We start from the raw sequence: 17,775 nt of genomic DNA, 5'->3' as shown, positions 1-17,775 counted from the left end.
ATGGTTGATCAAATGGCAGGAAAAACTTATAGATATATCCCTATGAAATAAATCATTTACCAGACAGACATGGACCTAATACAACAACATAGAAATGAACTTACCTTTGGGTATAATCTGGCCTTCTGTTTATTTTGTATCAGTGTATGCGATGAAAGGCAAATTACTGCCCACAATTTTATATACGCTTTGAAGATGCAACTCAAAGAAAATATTGTTGTGCAAGTCATTGGATCACCCAAGAAGAAAATGAAATCATCCATGAATAAGAATATAGTGTTTAAATGACCCAAGTATGCAATCAGGTTTTGAATTAGTGAGATTTTGATACCCGATTTGCAAAAATGAACAAAGAACGCACCAGAGAAAATATTTGAGTAGAGAGGGATAAACAACTTCAATGAAATTGAAACCTCTTTAAGCAGATCCACTCTTCTAGGATAAGCATCCTTTCCACTGTGCATTTGGGATGGGATGAAAGCTGGAATGCATATGCAGGCTTACATTTTTCTGCCTTTTCCATGAAACTATCAAACAATCAATTTGGACAGAAAAACATCCCGCCTGCACAAAGACGTTAGGGGACATCCAAACATACCCTAAGAAGGCTGAGAAAGCACCATTCAATTCTTTGAAAGCGAATCCGATTATATGAAATATTTTCTCTTTTCTTTTTGGTGAGAAAACATAGATAAATGATTACAGTTCAAATTATACAAAGGACGAAGCTTGTATAATAGAGATTACACACAAAGAAAATTTCTGAACAAACACATCATGGGTAATTTTCTTAGTTCGAGAGCAGAAATCTTTCTTTCCATCAGTGACTCTTCAAAACACACCAAAAAAAATAAAGGCCTCCATTTTTGAAATTAGAGCAGAAAGCAAAAAACACCAAACCCAAGTTGAGAATTTCAGCTCAAGCCCTGTTGGCTGAAAGGGAAAGACAGATTTTCATCGTGCAGGGCTGATGGTGGCCAGTCGAGAAACTTGTGACCCTGCAGTGAAGGTGGTAGATACTTCTGGGATGATGAAGAAGATGGGTGATCAGGCGGGTATATGTAGCCCTTCCCATAACCAATCTCCTTCATCAGCTTCGTCGGGGCATTCCTCAAATGCAGAGGGACACCTTCATTCTGACCGATCGATTCCTTCACCGCCCTCTGGGCGGCCTCTATCGCTCGGTAAACAGCGACCGACTTGGGTGCCAACGCCAAGTACGCAACACACTGTGCAAGGTTCACATTGCACTCCGGCATGCCTAAGAAATGGCAAGCTTGGTAGCATGCAACCGCATGGCCTAGAGCAGCAGGGTCCGCCAATCCGACATCCTCGCTCGCGAATCGTATCAGCCGCCGGGCAATGTAGAGTGGCTCTTCCCCTCCTTCCAACATCCTTGCTAACCAGTAGATTGCCGCATCGGCATCGCTCCCACGCATTGACTTGTGGAGAGCGCTTATCAGATTATAGTGCTCCTCGCCCGCCCGATCATACGCCAGATGCTTGCATTGCATTGCCTCCTTGGCGTCATCTACGCTGACAATCGCGGTGGCAGCACTCATCAGACCAACCCCATTTTCATCACTCCCACTGGGCATCCTCGCAGCCGCCGAAGTCGCAGCAATCTCCAACGCATTCAATGCAACACGGGCATCCCCATCGCAGTGCAATGAGAGGAAATTGACAGCATCTTCTTCAACACTGATGCTGCTGCACCGGACGCTGCGAGCCAGCCCTCTCTCCGCATCCGCCGCGGCCCGCTCAAGCAGCTTTACTATGTGGTGGGGCTGCAGCTTGTTGAGGCTGAGCACCCGGCACCGGGACAGCAGAGGCGTGATGAGGTGGAAGGACGGGTTCTCCGTCGTTGCCCCCATGAAGACGACGCTCCCGTCTTCAATCACCGGCAGGAACGAGTCCTGCTGGGACTTGTTGAATCGATGGACCTCATCAACGAACAGCACCGTCTTCACGCCCTGCTTCTTCGCCCGCCGGGCCTCATCGACGGCATCCCGCACGTCTTTGACCCCGGCGGTGACGGCAGATATAGAAACGAATCGGTACGACGCAGGAGCTGAATTGGAAATGGCCCTAGCGATGGAGGTCTTACCGGTGCCTGGTGGGCCCCAGAGGACAATGGACGGTAGGCGATCGCAGGAGAGCGCTGAGCGGATGATGGAGAGGAGGTGATCCTGGCCGACGATGTCGTCGATGGAGCGAGGACGGGCCCGCTCTGATAAGGGTGTGGGGAGGGGATGGAGCTTTGGGCGCTTGGAAGGAGGGAGGGAGGTTTCGGGAGAAGGTCGGTGGGTGGTGTCAGATGGGGTGAGATCGACGGTTGAGATTTGGTTGGGATGGGGTTTGGGATTGAAGAAGTAGCGGTCGAGTCTGGGTTGGATGGGAGAAGGAGAAGAAGGTGAAGAAGGGGTGGGAGTTGATTTCTGGTTGAGAATCCACTCCGTGGCTTTGACGGTGGATTTTCCACCTGTGACCTCTAAAGCTCGGGTGGCCAGTTCGTGTGAGAAGCCCATGTTTAGAAGCTGCTCCATCCTTCTTCCACCCTGTCTCTCTCTTCGTAGAATGTAACTTTCCTTTTGCCTCCGGCGCGATTTAAAGTTCCAGTGGGCACGGGACTCGATAGAGACCCCTCGGGTGCAAGCGTTGGCACTGGTCGGTGCTCTGAATGGCCATTACGATACATGTGTTTTATCCACTCCGTTCATCCATTTTGCCTGTTCATTTTGGGGCTTGAGCCCAAAAATGAGGCAGATCTAACTCTCAGGTGGACCACACAAAAAAAAAGTGGTGATTGAAAGCCATCGTTGAAAACTTCTTGGGATCCACTTTAATGTTTATTTAATGACCGGTTGATTAGGTGACACCGATCTGGTCACATAGACCGTCGGATGGAAAATATAAGCATGGATTCGATCCAACACTTGTACCTTTTGTACCCTTACGGCGTGTTTGGGCAGTGGGATTAGAAGGAATTAAGGGCCCGTTTGATTTGATGGTGAAATGGTAAATGCAGTGTAGAAAAGTAATAATTACTTCCCCCTACGTCTACAATTTATCTGATTTGGCTACTTACTTTGGACATGAAAACCAAAAATATTACAAAATATATGTGGGTCCCACTGTGATGCATTTTGCTTATCTACACCATTCATCCATTATTCCAATTGAATTCATAGCATGAGTAAAAAAATGACGAATATCCAATATTCAATTGGATCACGTCATATAAAAAAGGGAATCGAATACTTACTGCCAAAAACTTTGTAAGGCTATTGTTTCTTTTGGCATGGCCACTTGAGTGTTGGATCTGCTTTATTTTCTGTCTCATGCTTTGAAATATTATAATAAAACAGACTGACAGAATGGGTATATCATTCACTTTTCCTTTCAGTTCAAAAATTAAAAATATATTTTTTGAATCAATATCACAGGCACAAACACCCATGAATTTTCAAACGCAGTGAAATTGGGAAGAATGGGAAAGCTTGGAATTAGATTCGTTGGAAGAGAAATTTGCGACTGTACGACCCATTTATAGCCTATCTACGAGAGCAGGCCCACCTTATTTTTCCCTGCGAGAACACGCCCCAGCTGTACGGATGCTTTTCCAAAGGTCGAAAATGCCCCCTGCTAGTTCCTTCAAGTGGATAGGTAGTGCTCGACGAGCGCCGACACTCCTCGAACTACGAGTTGTACTAACGGTTCAAAAGATATCAAAGTTACATGAGCCCCACAGTTACATATTTATTATATCCACAACGTTCATCCATATTTCGAGATTATTTGGGAGCATTATAAAAAAAAAAAAAATCATATCCAAAGATCAACTGGACCACAACACAAAGAGCAATGGGAAAATTGATTTTCACCATTAAAAATTTTATAGGGCCCACCATAACATTTATTTTCCATCCAATCTATTCATGAGATTACAAAAGCCTGAATGAAGAGGGAAAAAAAATTTCATAATGATCCAAAACTTCCGTGACCCCTAAAAGCGTTTCAATGTTAGATGTTCAATCCTTCATGGCCTTTTACAGTGTGGTCCACTTGATAGCTAGATTTGTCTTATTTTTCGTCTCAAGCTTTAATACGAGTTACAGATTAAATAGGGCAGGAACTCATGGCTACGATGTTTTCTATAGCTACGGATTATAACTGTAACCATAGCCGCAGCCTCTGCTGTTTCGATATGTCCTTTTATATGTATTGAAGGTCTTTCGATTAATCGAAAAATATCTAGAACAGTCTAGCGAGTTTGCCTCAAAAATCCTGCAATTTTCGATACATATCGAAGAGTATTCGATATGTATCGAAGGTGATATGACCAATAGCTACGGATTATAACCGTAGCCATAATTGTAGTCTGTGCCAGTTTATGAAATTTTATTTTATTTTTTATTTTATTATTTTATTATTATTTTTTTTTACGTGGATAAATTTATTCTACCTACAATTTTCTCTAATACATATTTATATAAATATGTATATATAAGCATATAAAAAAAAATTTCTCTCTTTTTTTTCATTTATTTCTTTATTCATTTAACGAGAATATCTCCTAAACCAAAATTAGTTACTTGACGTACCCTATATGATTTTGGGGTAGGAGAAGCTACTTTAGCCAACCAACCTGGTTAGTTTTCAAGATTCCATTAGATCTATGGTCGAAAATCCATTTCATTCACTTCACGGTCAATTTCAATCAGTTCACGGTCAATTTCATTCATTTCATTTACTTCGCGATCAATTCCATGCATTTCACGGTCAATCCCAGCGATTCTGTTTTGATTCACGGTCATTTCCATGCATTTCACGGTCAATTCCCTTCACTTCACGGTCATTTACATGCATTTCACGGTCAATTCGCTTCAATTCATGATCATTCCCATGCATTTCACGGTCGTCCCAAACTATTTCGTGTTGATTCACGGTCATTTCGAGGCATTTCAGGTCAATTCCCTTCACTTCACGGTCATTTGCATGCATTTCATGGTCAATTCGCTTCAATTCATGATCATTCCCATGCATTTCACAGTCATCCCAAACTATTCCGTGTTGATTCACAGTCATTTCGAGGCATTTCACAGTCAATTCCCTTCACTTCATGATCACTTGCATGCATTTCATGGTCATTTTGCTTTAATTCATGATCATTCCCATGCATTTCACGGTCATCCCAAACTACTCCATGTTGATTCACGGTCATTTTGAGGGATTTCACGGTCAATTCCCTTCACTTCACGGTCATTTGCATGCATTTCACGGTCAATTCGCTTCAATTGATGATCATTCCCATGCATTTCACGGTCATCTCAAACTATTCTGTGTTGATTCACGGTCATTTCGAGGCATTTAACGGTCAATTCCCTTCACTTCACGGTCATTTGCATGCATTTCACGGTCAATTCGCTTCAATTCATGATCATTCCCATGCATTTCACGATCATCCCAAACTATTCTGTGTTGATTCACGGTCATTTTGAGGCATTTCACGGTCAATTTCCTTCACTTCACGATCATTTGCATGCATTTCACGGTCAATGCGCTTCCATTTATGATCATTTCCATGCATTTCACGATCATCCCAAACTACTCCGTGTTGATTCACGGTCATTTTGAGGCATTTCACGGTCAATTCCCTTCACTTCACGGTCATTTGCATGCATTTCACGGTCAATTCGCTTCAATTTATGATCATTCCCATGCATTTCACAGTCATCCCAAACTATTTCGTGTTGATTCACGATCATTTCGAGGCATTTCACGGTCAATTCCCTTCACTTCACGGTTATTTGCATGCATTTCACGGTCAATTCGCTTCAATTCATGATCATTACCAAGCATTTCACGGTCAATTCGCTTCAATTCATGATCATTACCATGCATTTCACAGTCATCCCAAAATATTCCGTGTTGATTCACGATCATTTCTAGGCATTTCACGGTCAATTCCCTTCACTTCACGATCATTTGCATGCATTTCATGGTCAATTCGCTTCAATTCATGATCATTCCCATGCATTTCATGGTCATCCCAAACTACTCCGTGTTGATTCACGGTCATTTTAAGGTATTTCACGGTCAATTCCCTTCACTTCACAATTATTTGCATGCATTTCACGGTCAATTTACTTCAATTCATGATCATTCCCATGCATTTCACGGTCATCCCAAACTATTCCGTGTTGATTCACGGTCATTTCGAGGCATTTCACGGTCAATTCCCTTCACTTCACGGTCATTTGCATGCATTTCACGGTCAATTCGCTTCAATTCATGATCATTCCCATGCATTTCACGGTCATCCCAAACTATTCCATGTTGATTCACGGTCATTTCGAGGCATTTCACGGTCAATTCCCTTCACTTCATGATCATTTGCATGCATTTCACGTTCAATTTGCTTCAATTCATGATCATTCCCATGCATTTCACGGTCATTCCAAACTACTCCGTGTTGATTCACGGTCATTTTGAGGCATTTCACGGTCAATTCCTTTCACTTCACGGTCATTTGCATGCATTTTACGGTCAATTCGCTTTAATTCATGATCATTCCTATGCATTTCACGGTCATCCCAAAATATTCCGTGTTGATTCACGGTCATTTCAAGGCATTTCACAGTCAATTCCCTTCACTTCACGATCATTTGCATGCATTTCATGGTCAATTCGCTTCAATTCATGATCATTCCCATGCATTTCACGCTTATCCCAAAATATTCCGTGTTGATTCACGGTCATTTCGAGGCATTTCACGGTCAATTCCCTTCACTTCACGATCATTTGCATGCATTTCACGGTCAATTCGCTTCAATTCATGATCATTCCCATGCATTTCATGGTCATCCCAAATTATTCCGTGTTGATTCACGGTCATTTCGAGGCATTTCATGGTCATGCCCCTTTACTTCACGGTCATTTTCGCGCATTTCATGGTCCAATCGCTTCACTTCACGGTCATTTCCATGTATATCACGATCATTTCCGCCTATTCCGTGTTGATTCACGGTCATTTCGGTGCATTTCACGGTCATGCCCTTCACTTCACGGTCATTTCCGCTTATTTCACAGTCCAATCGCTTCACTTCACGGTCATTTCCATGCATACCACGGTCATTCCCGCTTATTCCGTGTTGATTCACGGTACTTTCGGCGCACTTCACGGTCATGCCCCTTCACTTCACGGTCATTTCCGCATATTTCATAGTCCAATTGGTCACTTCACGGTCATTTCCATGCATACCACGGTCATTCCCGCCTATTCCGTGTTGATTCACGGTCATTTCGGCGGATTTCACGGTCATGCCCCTTCACTTCATGCGGTAAGAAAGGTAATTATCCTCTCACCCTTGTTGTATGGTTGTATGGTTTTAGTTTGTGGTAATAGCTCTCTCATGCACATAATTATCCTCTCACCCTTGTTGCTAATGCAGTGAATCATTGAAAGGCCTTACTTATGGGTGGTTAGGGATTGCTTTTCTTTTAGAAGAAATCTATATGGAAGATGCTTCCATATCCACTATGTGATCCATGCAGTAAGAAAGGACCAGGAGGATTTTCATAAACAAAGTCCTCTCTTGCAATGGTATTAACATAACACTTGCTTCTGATATTGGCATGGGCTTTATGCAAGGGCTTAATGGAGATGACTGTGGTAACAATCAATAATATTCACAACCTTAACCCGACTAGCAATAGTATTTGGAGTGCACGACCAATGAGATGCCCTTTTGGCTGTTAATGTAAAGTTTCATTTGAAATTCAGATTACTTGTTGGAATGGACAAGGTTGGGCTCATGTCAATCATGTCAATTGATTGGTTTCAGATGCAGAACAGAAGCTCAACACAATTGAGGAATTTGAAGTTATAGTTTTACTGTTTGTCTTTAAATGGAAATGTAATATCAGTCACAATCATTTGTTTAAAACCATTAGCCGTGATTTTATTCTCTACGCACAGAGGGGTTTTTTGAGTTGCAGTAAGCCCGTGAGTTTATCCCAGCTGATTTTGATTGGATTAAAGTAGATGGTAGAGTAGCAGGGTTTTTTTTCTTTTCTACATTCAGGTTCTTGACTTGCTAATTCTAGCCACCATATATATTTTTATCCTAATGATTTAGTTTTGTGCTGGTTTGCAAAATCTGCATTACCAGGAGCTAATTCTGCAAAACCTGCAACTGAATGTACAACTTCTGCAAACATAACATGGCTTGAAGTCACCCGCCATAGACCAAATTTTAGAGAGAAGAACAAACAGGTAACTTGAGCAATCCAAATGTGGGCTATTCAAATGGAGTAGAAATATGGTCACGTTGATGGTTTGAAATTATTTGAGGAGACTTTTGCAGCGATGTATCATAAAAGGTGGCCCTAGGAATGGCATTTCTTACACATAGAGTTGTGTGGAACCTTTTTCTTTTATATTTTTTGCATTGAACCTCGAAGGTTTACTTTCACCATCAGTGAAATTACCTTTGATTCACTAACGACCGCACTTTTTTCCATACTTCTCCTAACCCACAATATTGCAAGATATCAGCCACTGCCTTTCACTGTAAACACACTGTATCGAGATCATCGATATCGATACAAAATGTGAAAAACTTTGTGAAATTCAAGAGAATCAGGAAAAATTCAGAAAATTAAATAATAATAACCATACATGAGGGGTTTCCACTATCCACTTTATATGGACCAAGACCATGCTTTGTTAGATAAAACCAGTACAATTATATCTAAAATGAGTTCGTATCATTCATACAATGAATAATAAAGTACAAAATTAAAACATCCCAAAAGAGTACAAAAAATATTGTACAAAATTAATACAAATCCCAATCAGTTGGGATTTGTGGGTATTGCATAATTATTATCATATAATGTGTTGGGGACAAAAAATACAAGTCCGCAGACTCGGACTTAATGCCTCGGGTCACCAAAGGATGTGTCAAATCCGAGACATGATTCGCTAAACCGAGACAAAGGTTGAGTCGGTTCGGACGACTCATCAGCATTCCGGGCATGCGTCGGGCGGACCACCTTACCAGATCGACCATCGTAAGATCAAGCCTCATCCCGGATATCTTGGGATAAGATCTCCAACCCCGAAGCTCACGGGATCGGATGAAGGCTCGAGATGGGCACGATCCTATCTCCGTGATACCAGGAGAAGATCCCGCGCACAGTATCAGGAAGAGAATCCTCGTGCGATTAAATGCCCCAGCAGCTATAAAAGAGGAACCCCTGTCACCTTGAGAGGTACAAAAAAAGAACTTTTATCTCAAAACCCCTGAATACGATTAGACCCGGAATCCAGGCCTGACTTTAGCATCGGAGGGTCCCCTGCTTAAGCCAGGGTCTCCTTTGTCCTCTTTTGGTGCAGGTACACGAAGGTCTAAGAGGGTGAACCAGATTTTCGCATCAACAGCTTGGCGCCGTCTGTGGGAACCATACAAAAAAGCCATCTCATATCTCTATATTGATTTCAATGGTAATGACTAGAAGGACGGTCCCAGAGGAAGATTTGAATGAGATTGAAGGGCCGGTGGGTCCAGTCGCGGTCCCCACAGCCCAGAACCCACCTAACAACCGCCAACGAGGAGCGACCAGGACAAGCAACAATCAGCGGGGTCGCGACGATGGACGGTTGGATAAGGAGGTTCAAGAAATCCGGTCTGATATGAATATGATGAAGCAGATGCTGGAACGAATGTATCAGCAACAAATGCAGCCACTCCCGCATCCTCAAGGGGAGACAGTGCACGTACCAACTACGGCGGTTGATCCTCAACCTTCCGCGCCGCAGTCTTTCCGGCCGAGCCAACCCCAAGGCGGATCAGAACCATCTCCAGCGCAGTCAGCCAACGCTTCCCTACCCCCGACTGATCTTCGGCACGAGATAGAGCGAAGAAGGTGCAATCGCCCATCCATGGAAGGCACGGCAGAGAGCAGTGAACCTTGGAAAGCCGATATTCAAAATTTTAAAAGAGAAGTGCGGGAAGAGATGGCGAAAGAGATGGCGGACATGAAGCACGGCCGGAATGTATATTCAACCGGGTCCGAAGCGAAGGCGTCCCCCTTTGTGGACTCGGTACTGAAGGCCCGGTTGCCCGAGAGGTTTCGATTACCTCAAATCACTCCTTTCACCGGCAAGACCGACCCGACCGAGCATATTGAATGCTTCAGAACCTATATGGAGCTCCACGATGCCTCGGATGCAGTAATGTGTCGGGCCTTTTCTCTTACATTGACCGATGTAGCTCGACTGTGGTTCAAACAGTTGAAACCAAAGTCCATCAGTTCATTCGCTGAGCTGAGCGACGCCTTCCTCACCAACTTCATCGGCGGAAAGAAGAAATTGAAGCCCCCTGCACATCTGAACAACGTAGTTCAAAAGCAGGGAGAGCTACTGAAAGATTATATCAAGCGTTTTAATTTCGAATCCCTTCAGATTCGAAAACATTCAGAAGAAACGGCTCTCAATGCGCTCATGCAAGGAGTTAGAGATAAGCCATTCCTGGCATCTCTAGACAAAACTCCGCCCGATACTCTGGCAGAATTTATGGCACGGTCGGATAAGTATGCGAATGCCGAGGAAGCGCGAATCCTGCGTGAAACTAAAACTTTGGCCAAAGAGTCGGCCAAAAAGGAAGCCGACTCGGCCGGAGGAAGGAAACGCAAGGATGATCAAGCGCGTGATGAGCGAAGGTCAGGCAAACGGCCGGATCGAAGATTTTCCACATATACTCCCCTGAACAAGACTCGGGAAGAGGTATTGATGGAAATAAAAAACGAAGGCTTTGTTAACTGGCCCAGTAAGCTCAGGAGTAATCCTAATCGGCGGGACAAGGATAAATACTGCCATTATCACCGTGATCACGGGCATAACACAAGTGATTGCCGTCACCTAAGAGAAGAGATCGAACGACTCATAAAAGACGGCCGACTCAGAGAACATATGGTTAAAGCTGGGGCAGCTGAGGCACGCCCGACCGAGAGTCAGCCTATGGAAGAAATCCGGACGATTATCGGCGGTCCATAAGGTGGGGGTGACTCAAACAATGCATGAAGGAATCATGCAAGAAAACTTAGTCAGCCTCAGTCCGAGCTCATGATTATAGGTCGGCCACCAAAGGAGAAAAAAAGGGAAAGATATTGCATATCGTTCACTGAGGAAGACGCCCGAGGTATCCATCACCCCCACGATGATGCGTTGATTGTCACCCTGGCGATCGCTAACCGAAAAGTGTTCCGAATACTCGTCGATATGGGATCATCTGCAGACGTGTTGTTTACTCGGGCGTTCGACAAAATGGGGATCGAACGATCCACGTTACGCCCAGTTCGGACCCCGTTGATCGGTTTTTCCAGAGGACAAGTACTGCCCGAAGGGACTGTCTCATTACCACTCACTGCTGGTAGCGCCCCACATCAGACGACGATGATGGTTGACTTCCTGGTCGTCGATCAACCCTCAGTATACAACGCAATACTCGGCCGACCTTCATTGAGTCTCCTCCAGGCCGTGGTATCCACATACCATCTTTCAATGAAATTCCCGACCGAGTCGGGAGTCGGAATTGTCAAAGGAGACCAGCAAGATGCGAGGCGATGTTACATGATAGCTGTAAAAGGAGCCGCCGACAAAAGTCCGACCAACATATTAACGATCGAATCATTGGACCCTCGGGGCGAGAATTATGAACGAGGACAGCCGGTCGAAGATCTTGTCTCGGTCCCCTTGGTCGAGACGGATGGATCCAAGACGGTACGAATTGGCTCGTCTCTGCAGTCCCCTTTGAAAGAAAAGCTGATAGCCCTGCTCCGTAGGTACGCCGACGTATTTGCCTGGAGTCATGAAGATATGCCCGGGATCGACCCCTCTGTGGTGACTCACCGACTCAACGTCGATCCGTCGTATCGACCGATCCGACAGAAGCGACGACCGCTCGGCCCTGAACGATACGCCATCATTGAAAAAGAAGTTAACAAACTCTTCCAAGCTAATTTCATAGAAGAAATACACTATCCAGAGTGGGTCGCGAATGTCGTGCTTGTAAAGAAATCCAATGGGAAGTGGCGAGTCTGTATTGACTATACCGACTTAAATAAAGCCTGCCCCAAGGATAGCTTTCCGCTTCCGAGGATAGACCAGCTAGTAGACAGTACCACCGGACATGAGCTCCTTAGCTTCATGGATGCATATTCAGGGTATAATCAAATTGTAATGCATCAAACAGATAAATCAAAAACTACCTTTGTCACCGACAAAGGCCTTTATTGTTACCGAGTGATGCCATTTGGTTTGAAGAATGCCGGCGCAACTTATCAAAGGTTAGTTAACAAAATCTTTGCTCAGCTTATAGGCCAAACCATGGAAGTATACATCGACGACATGCTCGTCAAAAGCATACACGCGGCAGATCATGTGAATGATTTGGAAGAAATGTTTCTAATCCTACGGAAGTTCCGGATGAAGCTAAATCCGAGTAAATGTGCTTTTGGAGTAGGCTCCGGAAAATTCCTCGGTTTCTTGGTCAGTCAGCGAGGAATAGAGGCAAACCCTGAGAAGATAAAGACTTTGATTGATATGGAATCCCCCAAAACCATTAAGGACATCCAAAGGTTGACCGGACTAGTCACAGCACTCAATCGGTTCCTGTCCAGAGCCACGGATAAATGTCTCCCTTTCTTCAAACAATTGAAAGGAAGGCAAACGATGGATTGGACGGAAGAATGTGAAGCGGCGTTCCAACAGTTAAAATCATATCTCGGTTCTCCACCTCTCTTAATAAAACCCGAGTCAGGGGAGTCCCTACTCCTTTACCTAGCAGTATCCGAGGCAGCGGTCAGCTCGGCTTTGATACGAGAATTCGGAGGAAAGCAACTGCCGGTGTATTACGTCAGCAAAGCGTTGCTGCCAGCAGAAACGAGATACCCAAGCTTGGAAAAAGTCGCCTTGGCTTTAATAACTTCCTCTCGCCGACTCAGGCCGTATTTCCATGCCCATACCATCATCGTGATGACCGATCTTCCGCTTCGCCAGGTATTGCAGAAACCGGAGGCTTCCGGCCGACTCACTAAGTGGGCTATCGAGCTAAGTGAGTTTGATATTCAATACAGACCAAAGGCAGCAATCAAAGGGCAAGCCGTAGCTGATTTTATCGCCGAGGGGACGCCTCCGACCGAACTCTCAGTAAACGATACGCCGAAGGACGGTGCAGTTCCGACATCAACCGCTCCCCCTTGCCCTATTCCATGGAAACTGTATGTCGACGGTTCTTCCAACTCGAAGGCCAGTGGGTTGTGCTGGAAACTCCCGATAATACCTATATACAGTATGCCTTACGACTTGGATTCCAAGCGTCGAACAATACGGCAGAATACGAAGCATTGTTACTCGGCCTCCGACTCGCCGCTAGTATGGGAGTTACGCACTTAAGCGTTTTCAGCGACTCTCAGTTGGTTGTTAATCAAGTTACCGGTGTATACCAAACACGGAAAGACCAATTAAGAGCGTACATGGAGAAAGCGAAAGAACTTGTCAATGGATTTCAGCTCTGTCGTGTCACTCGGATCCCTCGTACAGAAAACAGCAAAGTTGATTTATTAGCAAAGCTCGCCTCCGCCGGTGAAGATGATATACCCAGGTCCGTCCCTATCGAATACGTCGACAAGCCGAGTGTAAATGAACCAATTGGCGAGGCCGTCAACACAATCGACTCGGGACCATCCTGGATCGATCCAATCCGCCACTACCTTGACAAGGGAGAGCTGCCTAAAGATCGTGCCGAGGCTCGACGAGTTAAGATCTGAGCCTCTCGTTACACCATACTCAACGGAACCCTTTATAAGAAAGGCTACTACGCTCCGTTGCTGCGGTGCCTCAAACCCAGTGAGGCGAACTATGTATTACGTGAAATCCATGAAGGAATCTGCGGAAACCACTCTGGAGGGCGATCTCTCGCCTACAAGGTCCTACGACAGGGATACTACTGGCCCACTATCCAACATGACGCTCGCAAGCTCTTTCAAAAATGCGACAAATGTCAACGGTTCGCGGCAATTCCGAGGCAAGCACCCGAGGCACTGACACCGATGACTGGTCCCTGGCCTTTCGCACAGTGGGGCGTCGACATCATAGGACCGCTCCCTATGGGAAAAGGTCAGACCAAGTTTGCTGTGGTAGCAGTGGACTATTTCACGAAGTGGGCCGAGGCAGAACCATTAGCTAAAATAACCGAGCAGAAGATCACCGAGTTTGTATGGAAAAACATTATCTGCCGATTCGGAGTACCTCGTACCATTGTTACAGACAATGGAAGGCAATTTGATAATGGGAGCTTTCGCGAGATGTGCGACAACTTCGGAATCAGAAACGTTTATTCTTCACCTCATCATCCTCAAACCAACGGACAAGTTGAGGCAGTTAACAAGATTATCAAGCAACATCTTCGGACCAAGCTTGGCCGGGCCAAAGGAGCATGGGCCGAAGAGCTCCCGAAAATTCTTTGGGCTTACCGAACTACAGCTCGAACAGCCACAGGAGAGACTCCGTTTTCACTAGCTTATGGCTCGGAAGCCGTCACTCCCGTTGAAATCGGATTACCTTCGGCTCGAATCACCTCATTCAATGCAGAAGAGAATGAAGAACTCCTTGCACTCGGACTCGACCTTCTGGACGAACAAAGGGAAGTGGCGCGGCTGCGCACGGAGGCGCGGCAACGACAAGTGGCTGGATTCTATAATACCCGAGTTAAGATTAGAAGGTTTCGAATGGGAGATATGGTTCTCCGGAAAGTATTTTCCAACACCAAGGAATTTGGGTCGGGTACGCTGGGACCCAATTGGGAAGGACCCTATATCGTCTCGGGCACCATCCGACCAGGAACGTCTCGGCTAGAAGACCTAAACGGACAACCATTGCCTCACCCTTGGAACGCTGAATACCTCAAGGTCTACTATCCTTAGCTCGGTACTCAATGTTTAAAGACTCTGAACTAAGAAAGATTAAAGCCAAGTCAAATGAATAAAGCTAAGCATTTTTCCTTCATTCATCAAAACACATGCAAATACAACGTGTGAATACATCAAAGCAAATAGAAAAAAAAAATCGAAGGGCCCTGGTAACTGTCCTCATGCACCGGCCTCGTCCCCAGCAGCAGTGTCTTCAGCAGCGGCGTCCGGGTTCTCGGATTCCGAGGCTGCTCCACCCTCGATTTCTGAAAGGTCAAGGTCAGGAAAAGATTTCTTTATATCCTTGACGCATTCCAGATATCCGCTTTGGAACAAGCGGTCCCTCTCGTCCTCGAACTCCGCCGACTCAAGGAAAGCTTGGACGGCTTGGTCCCTAGCCTTCTCAGCCTCCCGAATCTTCTCGTCGGCCTGCTGAATACGCTCCGCCGCCTCAAGCTTAGCCCGAGCTAAGTCATCTGGGCACGAAGCATGAACTGCGAGAACTCGCCGGTTCTTTTCTTCAGCTTCGGAGAGAAGAGCCAGTACCCGAGCAACCTCTGCTTTCGCTTCATCCAAGGCTCTTCTGGAGGAAGCCGCCTCTGCTCCCGCATCTTCGGCAGCCTTCCGGGCAAGGGCCGCCTCGCCTGTCAGGACGCCGACCCGGATTTCGGCCTCCTCACGTCGCTCTTCGGCTTCCGACAGAAGAGTATGCAGCCGATGAGTCGAGGATAGCTCCTTGCTGGCCTTAATCAAGCAGGGAGCGAGTTCAAAAAGCACCCTTGCAGCATGGCTGACGGTTTGCGATGACGGAGCGTTGTAGAGCCTCACGAACTCTCTTTCGCCCCCGTGGGCTAAGGCCCAAGGAACCATCCCCGATACCACCTGCTGCAGGACAGACGACCCTTCCTGGTTCGTCTCCTCCCCCCTGGAGGATGCGGTCCTCGTCTCACCTTCCCCTCTGGAAGACGCGGCCCTGGTCTCTTCCTCATGTCTCGGAACATCCGACTCAACGTGTACCGAGTCGGGTGTCGCCTGAGGTTCCGAGGCAGCGACCGCCGTCTCTTCCGCCCTTTCTTCCGGGTCGGGAATTACGACGACGGAAGGGGCAGAAGAACTCGCTGGCTCTTTCTCCTTCCGCACCACCCTTTGCCTCTTCGGCGGCCGAGGCTCCGACAGAAGAACTGACCGCGGAGGAGCCTTCAACTTCGTGACTGCCCTAAGGGGAGGACGAGCTCCAGTCATTTCTGAGGGAGCCGGTTCGTGAACAATCCTGAGATTGGGACGGGCTTCGGGCAGATCTATAAAAAAAAAAAACGAAGTAAGTCAGGGGAAATTCGAAAAATTCAGAAGATACATTTTCAATTACCTGTGACTTCCGAGTCTAGACCTGCAAGATGAAGGCGTTCCGGCTGTAAAAGCACCTTCCAAGACCTATCTGCCGGATCCAACGTCCTCAACTCTTTGATCCGAGCCGAGGCACTGGAGCCGAGCTTCGGCCGCTTCTTCGGAATATCTGCCAGACACAAGCCCTTCAGACTCAGAATATTACAAAAAATGAAAAAGGGCGAGAGAGAGAAGACCCAAGTCACCTGCTCTCTGGAATGTCCGAGGAACACGAGCCTCGCAAGACCCGGACTCATCCGTCTCCCAGCGACCACATGCCCAAAACCAACGCTCTCTCCAATGTTTGTTGGAAGTGGGAGGGTCAGTTATCAGGGAATCGCCTCCGCCTCGCCAAGCAGCGAAGACGTAGAAGCCAGGGTAGTTCGGATTCACTCGCACTTGGTATAGGTGGAGAAATTCGTCGACTGTAAGCGGTGGCTGTTCCATCTCGGCCCACAACACCGCACACCCGAATAAGTTCCTCCACCCATTCGGGACTATCTGCCCCGGGGCAATCTGAATGCGAGACAAAACTCCCCGGACGATGGCCTGAAGGGGCAGACGCAAGCCGCATTGCATTGACACTTGGTAAACCGCGACCGCCCCAGCAGGAGGGTGATCCGGCAAGTCATTCGGATGGGGGAGATAGGTGATGACCGACTCGGGGATGTGATACCCGATCCGGATTCTGTCTAAGTCCGCCTCAGTTAAAACTGAGGGAACCAGACCGCTTAAATCTTCCCCTGATCCTTCTCATTCAGACTCGGCGTGCGTCGATTCATCGACAGGAACTGGATCAGAGGTTCCCTCGGCAATCAAATTTCATCTTCTTCCTCCTCATCTTCCTCCGTGCCCCTTGAAAAGTTAGGCCTTCCCGGGCGGGTCAATAAAGACGACCCACCACGAGAAGGAACAACGGAAGCAGGGCGCTCCGCCGGAGCTTCAGTGACTCTCTCAGATAGAAAAGCAGCGTTGGCATCCACTGCTATCTCCGTCAGTAAGGAAGGCGATTCCGCAACATTCCAAAAACGTTACGCTTCGCCTTCGTCTCCGGAAGCTCCCCCCTGGGGACTTCGAGAACCCCTATCCGCCATTATTACCTAATAAAGAGGAAGGAGAAACTCACCGGAGGGAGAAAGGAAAACGGAAATGGCGGAAGGAAGCGCTGACGGTTAAGAGAGAGGAAAGGAAGAAGATGAAAGACTGAGAAGGCTCCAAAGGGAACGAAAAGTAGGAATGGCAATAGAAGTTCAAAATGCGGGACCCCCACCAATTTATAAGATTGCCATACGGCGGAAGTAATTAATGGGAAAATGATTCGACGCCTGCATCGATTCCCCCACTCGACACGTGGCGCTCGTCGACTGACGACAATAATGCCCTTGCTACGTGTCCAACCCTCATTGGTGGGATGAG

The 17,775-nt window shown here is 46.5% G+C and overlaps 1 protein-coding gene across 1 annotated transcript; it reads right to left on the bottom strand.

Moving 5' to 3' along the window:
* Window positions 1-647: 647 nt before the first annotated feature.
* Window positions 648-2,655, bottom strand: LOC131221153 (uncharacterized). Its single transcript, XM_058216301.1, has one exon. The coding sequence runs from the start codon at window positions 2,544-2,546 to the stop codon at window positions 915-917; it is 1,632 nt and encodes a 543-aa protein (XP_058072284.1). The 5' UTR covers window positions 2,547-2,655; the 3' UTR covers window positions 648-914.
* Window positions 2,656-17,775: the final 15,120 nt, after the last annotated feature.

This window comes from Magnolia sinica, chromosome 12 (genome assembly GCF_029962835.1).
Source record: "Magnolia sinica isolate HGM2019 chromosome 12, MsV1, whole genome shotgun sequence".
Lineage (NCBI taxonomy): Eukaryota > Viridiplantae > Streptophyta > Magnoliopsida > Magnoliales > Magnoliaceae > Magnolia > Magnolia sinica.
The sequence above is the reverse complement of the archived record's forward strand: the minus strand, read 5'-3'. Positions and strand labels throughout refer to the sequence as shown.

Coding starts and splice junctions, on each gene's coding strand:
- LOC131221153 (XM_058216301.1), bottom strand. CDS start 2,546: ATGGAGCAGCTTCTAAACATGGGCTTCTCACACGAACTGGCCACCCGA.